This window comes from Tupaia chinensis, unplaced genomic scaffold (assembly GCF_000334495.1).
Source record: "Tupaia chinensis unplaced genomic scaffold, TupChi_1.0 Scaffold144466_1, whole genome shotgun sequence".
NCBI lineage: Eukaryota > Metazoa > Chordata > Mammalia > Scandentia > Tupaiidae > Tupaia > Tupaia belangeri.
In genome coordinates, this window is record NW_006204325.1 from 36296 (window position 1) to 44153 (window position 7858).

The window sequence follows — 7858 nt, forward strand, 5'->3', positions numbered from 1 at the left end:
TGGTGATGCACTAAGAGTTCAGAAGTAGATGGAAAATAAGGTGTCCCAGACATGACAAGGTAGTCAAAGTATAGTGGGGATCCGGGCACCGAGCAGGTAGACTGCAATTCCATGAGAACATCACACAAGTGCTGCTGTGAGGTGTGAACCACACAATAAGCCAGCCAATGAGTCTGGGGGTTTCCTAAATACATAACTTTTGGGATCCCAGACACTTTGGCCACCAGTAACAGAGGCTATTTAGTCTCTGGAAGTTACTGTGACAATATCGAAATGCACTTTAGTATTAAAACTGCCCTTAACTCGAGCACTGAGACTTAGATGCAAACAAGACACATGGAGAAGTGCAGGGCAAGTAATTTATTAAAGCAAGACGTTGAAACCTTTACATTTTGCATTGGAAATTAGGTATCATTGGAGGACAGTGGAAACAGAATATAATATCTTGCAATTAGAGACACTTAGGAAGCATTTGCACCTGTAATAAAAAATAAAAGAAAATTGGTGTCAGTCATGGTGCTCCTGGAGAGACATGTTAACAGACCCAAGAGATCAATGGAAATTCTGCCAACAGCAGCCCCTGGGAGGGCAGAGGCAGAAATCTGGTGAGTGTGTGTGGAGGGGAGGGGAAATCTTAAGCGTAGACATGCAGTGAATGATAGGGAAAAGCCTTTCCAAAGTCGGGAAAACAAACCCTTAAGTGGCCCAGGAGTGTGGCTCAGGTTTCTAGTGGAAAGGAGAGGGGGACAAGCAGGGCAGAGCATTCAGGAGTTATATTCTATGAGGTTCGAGGACAATGAATGTCATCCACTATTACCCCCATGGGAGATCCAGGACTAAAAGATGTGGGATAGGACTGGGATGGGACTGTGAGACAGCTTTTCAGAATTCCCAAACCCCAGGTGGGAATTCTGCCTCTGGGCCGGGTCCTTTTTAACAATGAAATTATAGCTTCTCTGGGAATCTGCACCTAAATTTCAGGGCTTAAACTCAGAAAGAGACAAGCCAAGAGGCCCTTTTAAATATTTGGTTTCCTGATGAAGACAGGATATAGGTATTCCAGGACCCCATGGACTGTAGAATATAATGCAGCACAGGGCTCTATGCTTGGCAATGGTAATGGAGTTGTAAGTCAGGAAAGAAACATGGGGCAAAGGAGCTGGGAGTGGGCTCCTGGCTCTGTAGAAGCTGCCAGACACCCCTAGCCAACAGGGCTGCACCTGATAGAGGCCAGCTCCAGTCTTCTCCCTCTGTCTCCCTGTTCCTTAGCCCCAAGACTCCTGTGAGATTCCTTAGGACTTGTGCCCACTGAGTGAGTGGACCTCACCTTCAGCAAAGCTCTAGGTAACAAAAGGAAGCAGATCTTGGTCTTCCAACCTCCCTGCACTGGGTCCCAGCTATCCTTCTACGAAGGATACTGGGAAACATCGTATCCAGAGGGGGTGACCAGAGAGGAACATGCCCAGGAAGCTGTGAGCAGGTGAGTTCAATTTAGCAGGTGTCCTGGTATCTTCTACCCTGTGGTCTGAGTCACCCGATCAAAGATGAGCAGCAAGGTAGGAGCCCTACGTGAGACCCCCATGGAATAGCCAAATGACCTCACCCCTGGCTGGTGTGCTGACCAGAAGCTTCTATGCATAAAGGAGAGAGAAATTACCAATATGTGTTTAATTTTGCGTATGTCTTCTCTGGGCATCTGATCCGTGCATTGCTTCACTTGCAACTTTGCCTGAACAGCATCTGCTGGTGCATTAAATACTTTAATTGTCTTCTCAAAAAGCCACATAGGCATGGTTAAGAAGTTTTCTATATCAATAACAACGGCTGGACAGACTATTGCACTGGCTGGAACATAAAAATAAAAATACAATTTAGGTAACAAAAGTCATTTCCCCCATGGCTCCCTGATGCTCCACTAGTCAGTACCACCAAGGGTTTATGCTCCCATTGCATATTTGTGCTAATGACGATGTAAGACTCTCAAGGTCAAGACTTCTGCCAGATCACAAAGCAAAGGGCAGAGCTAGGTCTGGAAAACTGTTTTCTTGAGCACTCATTCTGTTTTTGCTTTTTGCAAAAGCTCACAGCTCTACTCTCTAAAACTCTGATTTACAGAATTTTGCTTTTCTTGGATTTTAAATAATTAACTATTAAAAGATAACTGATAACAATGTAAAATTTTGATCAACACAGATACTGATGATGAAGAGAAGGTTTCGGTATTTTACTTTCAATGTGAATTGTAGTGTCAGAATCTTACCAGAGATCAGAAAAGTAAGAGTAAATCTGGAGAAGAGCAAATAAAATGGTTAAAAAAATGTTGAAGAATTCTATTTTGAATCTGAGTTGGAGAAACTGGGGCTATGCATAGAAGCAGATCGAGCTCAAAAGTAAGGAAAAAAGGCAAATTAGTTTTAATCAAAATTAGGAGCTTTTGTGGACCTGTGGGAAATTGGGATTGGCTCTTAGTTTGCAGTAATGTTCAGCATCCCTAGAAAGGTTTAAAGGCAGGAACTAGGGCCAGAAACTAGGGCTCTTTCCTGCTGTTGCTGCCAATTTTGGTGTGACCTGGATTCCTATCACTTTCTCTGGTCTGGATTCCTCACTCCCCCAAGTCTTTCCCAACCAACCTGCACCTCAGAAGTGCCCTGCCAGGTCATGATGTGACCCCTGATCAATTGACTTCGAACTATGAGGAGAATTTGGAGAGAGAGCTTCACTCAATTCAGGGAGAGAGGAGGTTCAGAAAGTACGATTTAAAAGGACTCACAGAGGTCAGGTCAGTCCCGAGGATGGGCGTGAAACATGCAAAATATTATCAAAGAATGGGTAGAATTAATTCTAGAAAAACAGGTACCGTAGTGATAATAATTTTAGGAGTTCTGCTACGATTTCCAGAACTACTCCTAGAAAACTGGTATGGAGAGCACTGGTGGATACCTTGAGCGCTGCTTATTCTCAGAGCCCAGGTGCTTGTTTCTTGAGAGATTCCAAGAGCACAGGCTCATTCTGACCTGAAATCTCTCCAAAGACCCTTCTAGTTATATCATTTTATGAGACTGAACTTAAAAAACCTTGAGCTCAATTCACACCAGAGACTCTGGGGAGGAGAATTTCTAATTACTAGACATTTGCTGATACCTGGAGATCAAATGTGACATACAAAATCTCGCTCCACTCTCATAACCACTCTTGGTGGTAACAGTAAGCACCAGTGATAAGAGGAGGCTTGGCGAGGTTAAGGACTTTGTCTAAGTCAAAGGGCTGATAAATGACAGATCCCAGGTTCACATCTTGCTTCTGCTAAAACACAGGTCACAGCCAAGAAGTGAAGTTCCACCACCAATTCCCCAAATTTGCCTGTAATAATTTTTCTTTTCACAAAAGTTCCTAGGTACTGGGAAATTAATGAAAAGATTCTTGAGCTTTTTGGGGTGAGATGGTAGGCTGGAAGGGAAAATTTCATAAATACAAGAAAAGGCTTAAATTTTGGACTGTTTTGACCCAACACCATTCAAATATTTTTCTCTGGTGTTCCCAAAAGGGCCTTTTTCAGGGCTGGTGTTGGGCTGATGGCAAATGATACTCACCCTGGTAGCAGCAAAGGACCAGAGTGACCAGTAGGACAGACACCCACAGCCTCATGGTGGTTAATTTTGATTTCAGATATAGGCAACAATGAGCGGTTTAGACTCGACCACAGGAGCCTGAGGAGTCAGTACTGGGAAATTAATGAAAAGACCCCTGAGCTTTTTTGGAGTGGGAGGGTAGGGTGGAAGTGAAAGTACTTCATAAACCCAGGAAAAAGCTTAAATTTTGGCCTGTTCTGACCCTACACCATGCAAATAGGTTTCTTTGGTGTTCAGATAAGGACCCTTATCAGGGCTAGTATTGGCCTGATAACAAACAATACTCACCCTGGTAGCAGCAAAGAGCCAGAGTGACCAGTAGAAGAGACACCCACAGCCTCATGATGATTAATTTTGCTTTCAGCTTTAGTGAACAATGAGCGGTTTAGACTCGACCACAGGAGCCTGCAGAGCCACTGGAGTCCAGGGCTCTTTGTACCTGGTGAACCTCACTGGTCCTGCCCACACAGGCTGTGGCAGGTCACGAGGCCTGGCTTCCAGCCCTGACTCCTCACCAAGGCTGGAGCTGTTCATCCCTGTCACATGTCTGCCCCTCCCTCCAAGGAGAGTACACAGATGAGCAGCCCCACAGGAAATCTGCTCTTCCCTCCAGATGAGTGTTTAGCTGTCTCTGGAAATAATTCCTAGAGCCTCAGCCTCAGCCAACTCAATTGCTTCTGAGCTTTGAGTTTTTTGTTTTGTTTCGTCTTATTATAAATTTCTCTATCTCGAGATAGCCCTGATGGAATCATGCCATGCTGCGATCCTCCCTCCAGCCTTCTAGCCAGCCAGGAATCATGCGTGTGCTCGTGTTCAGGGTAATTCAAGATTTGAACCCAGGTTTTTCAATAGGTTCAGTATCACACAGTGCCATCCTACTATCTAAGCCACCACAGCTTGGGTTGGAGCTTTTGGCTGTCATTTCTACTCTTTGTGTTAGTGCAGAGCTAGAAGAAGGTTCTAATATCAGGAGGATAGAATTGGAGGGGGTGGTGGAGAGGGCAAAGGAAGCTGGAGAGCTACACTTTTGTTAAGGGAGAAAAGGCACATAGGAAGAATCCCACTGGCCCTCCTCTGTCCATCTGACAGCTACCAGGAGTGTTTCAGCTGCACATGGGTAACATCTGAGCAAGTCTTATCTTCTCCCTTGGCCCCTTCCATCACCATCATCTTCATCACATATGTACCTTAAAACATTGCTAAAGGTACCAGCAGTTGGCATAATGGCTATGTCATTGGACTCCCATGTGGTCAACTACAGTTTGAGTCCTGGACCTGCTGGCTTAAACTCACGCTGGGTGCATGTGTGTGCATGCCCAAGATACCGGGAGGAAAATAGAGAAGAAGGGACTGAGGCGTGGCCATTCCCCTGGGGAGTCATTTCTCACTTTCTGTCTCTCTCTTTCTGGCAAGCGCGTGTGCCCTGTAGCAAAAACCTCTCCAAAAAATTGCTAAGAATGTCTCAGTTTTGGAGAAATTCATTTGGGAAAATAGCTTCTGTACTTTTTACTGCTGGCCTCTGACAACGATACCACAAGAAAAGAAAACTACAGGCCAATAACCCTGATTAACATAGATGCAAAAAACAGAATACTAGCAAACTAAATCCGAAGTACATAGAAAGGGTTATACACTGTGAACAAGTGATATTTAAATTTGGATATAAGAATGATTCAACATAAAAAAATCAGTGAATATAATATACAATGGTAACAGAAAACAACAAAAATCACGTGATTATTTCAATATATACAGGAAAAGTACTTGACAAAATTCAACATTATTCCATAATAAAGACTCTCAATAAATTAGGGGAAAGAGGAAATACTTCAACAAAGTAAAGGCCATAAATACATATGTGTGTGTGTGTATATATATATATATGTTTATATATATAAATTCTCTCTCTCTCTCTCTGGTGAATGTATGCACCCTCTGGCAAGAAAAAGCAAAACAAAGCTCTGAGAGCCCATGGCATAAAGTGTTTATAGAGCTCTCTTCCTTTCTCCGCCATCGTGGTGTGAGCGGTCCACTTGGGTCTTCGCCATGTCTTCTCACAAGACTTTCAGAATCAAGCAGTTTCTGGCCAAAAAACAGAAGCAAAATCATCCTCACAAGACTTTCAGAATCAAGTGGTTTCTGGCCAAAAATCAGAAACAAAATCGTCCTATTCCCCAGTGGATTAGAATGAAAACTGGTAATAAAATCAGGTACAACTCCAAGAGGAGACACTGGAGAAGAAGCAAGCTGGGTCTGTGAGGAACTGGACAGGATGTGGGCCACATTTTATGCTGCACCAAGGTCACTATGGTCTTGCCACATCAAGCTGAAAATGGTCACCATTGACTGGACACTTGTGTTTATTGGGAAAAAAATGATGCTTCACCTTGTCTCTCAGTGCTGCATTGGTAGGTTGGTTCAGTAATAAATATGTGAAACCTTTTAAAAATTAAAAAATACAGTGTTTATAGAGAGTCACAAAAATATTTACTTTAAGAGGTTTTTAAAAAGACATTTATGGGGCACCAGCAGGTGGTGCACAGGTGGCTGGATGCCCCATGGCTGACTTTGTGGTTTTAATCCCAGACCTGGTGGCTTGAAAAATCACATGAAGTACATGCGCATGAGTGCTCCAAATCCCAAGAGGAAACTAGAGAAGGGGCTGTGGTGTGGCTATTGCCCTGGGCAGTGGGGAGAGGGGAGTCCTCATTCCTCCCTACCCCTCTTGAGTGCACACACCCTATAGCAAATGAAAAAGCAAAGAAAATTATTTAATGAGAAAGAGAGAGCACTCTCAACAGGGATCCGATGCCATGATACACCCCCAGTCCTAGTCAGCCGTAGATTATGGGCAAGTGTACACCCAGCCACTTGTCCATGTGGATTGCCTTGCAGAGTATCACATTTTAGCATTATGCCACTGTCTGGCAAAATGTCTGCATTCGATACTTTTTTAATCAGCCACTTATAAGGAACAAAGAGCAGATGACTCCGTTTATGATCTGCTTTCAAATGCTTTTGGAAAACTGAGGAATATAATGCTATTATATGGTTGTTCCTAAAGTCAATGAACAAAGTAGTGAAGGAAAGAACAAGCTCAGAAACTCAAATTCCCAGATCAAGTGCCACACGTGAGAGGTCTTCCAGATGTTCATGGAAATGCATCTGATGGTATAATATGAACAGATTTTGATTTCTTTAGGTACTGAAACTCTTTCACAAACATCCTGAAGTCCCCTCATTAATAATGCAGGATTTTCTAGATGTTGCCTACAAGAATTCTAATAGAGCAGTTGTGTTGTTTTCAATTCTGAAGTCACCTGGATTCCGAATGCCCTATTCCTCTAGATTTAATGTCAACAGGTCCTAGAACACCTCGTCTTACCTAAGCCCTTTCATTTGGTTAACTAATAAATTCAGTCAATAAAGTTTTTCTTCAGCACACAGACCATGGCATACTTTGGATACAGTTGGACTTTTTGAAACTAGAATGGGTTTATTGGCCCAGCCTCAGTGGGCCAATACAGGCAGCAGCATGCTGTACTGCAGTATTAGAAGCCACATGGCCAACCACAGATTTAGATCCTTGGCTGGCCTGGAACACGTTGTCCATTTACACAGGTGCCCAAGATCCTGATGGCTGGAGGGCCAGGGAAAGGATTTGTGGTCTGAAAAGACCTGTCAAGGGTGCCCGTCTTTCCCCCTCTCACTCCTGCTCGTGGGTATGCACTCTTTCATAAATGCACTGTTTTTAATACTTCAAAAAAGCTAGTGAAGAAAGAATGAATAGAGCCAGTCCCATAGGACATTGATAAAGCTGTGTACATTGAGAGCTAGGTTCCACAAGACTGACGGTGGTTGGAATCCCAGTCTTATTGGCTTGAAAAACATGGCCTGCATATGTGTGTGTATGCCTAAAATCTTGATAGAGAAATGGTAAGAAATCACTATGCCTCATTGGGGGATGGTTTCTCTCTCTCCCTCTACTCTCTCTGTCCCCCTGGTCACCCTTTGAAATTAAAAAAAAAAAAAAAAGAAGAAAAAGAAAAAGAAAAAAAGAATGTGTTTATTGATTGAGGAGTGAGGAGAAACTCCACCTTGTGGTGAGACTACCTTGGCTCCAACTCTGCAGTAGCATTTTCTACTGGTGGGGTCTTCAGTAAATTGTTTTGTTGCACACACTCAATCTCCTTATCTGGAAAGTAAGGGTGATAAAATAGTGCCTACTT

At 43.3% G+C, this 7858-nt stretch overlaps 1 protein-coding gene across 1 annotated transcript; it reads right to left on the reverse strand.

Moving 5' to 3' along the window:
* Nucleotides 1-351: 351 nt before the first annotated feature.
* On the reverse strand, nucleotides 352-4022 carry LOC102473408 (secretoglobin family 1D member 2). The gene is made up of 3 exons (XM_006167027.2): nucleotides 3918-4022; nucleotides 1658-1845; nucleotides 352-478 (listed from the first exon to the last, which is right to left on the reverse strand). The coding sequence occupies exons 1-3, from the start codon at nucleotides 3970-3972 to the stop codon at nucleotides 452-454; spliced, it is 270 nt and encodes an 89-aa protein (XP_006167089.1). The 5' UTR covers nucleotides 3973-4022; the 3' UTR covers nucleotides 352-451.
* Nucleotides 4023-7858: the final 3836 nt, after the last annotated feature.

Excerpts from the sequence above, each read along its gene's own strand:
- LOC102473408 (XM_006167027.2), bottom strand. The coding sequence starts at position 3,972 with ATGAGGCTGTGGGTGTCTCTTCTACTGGTCACTCTGGCTCTTTGCTGC. Across the intron at positions 1,846-3,917 it reads GGCTCTTTGCTGCTACCAGG|CCAGTGCAATAGTCTGTCCA; the intron begins GTGAGTATTGTT and ends TTTATGTTCCAG. Across the intron at positions 479-1,657 it reads GCAAAATTAAACACATATTG|GTGCAAATGCTTCCTAAGTG; the intron begins GTAATTTCTCTC and ends TTTTTATTACAG.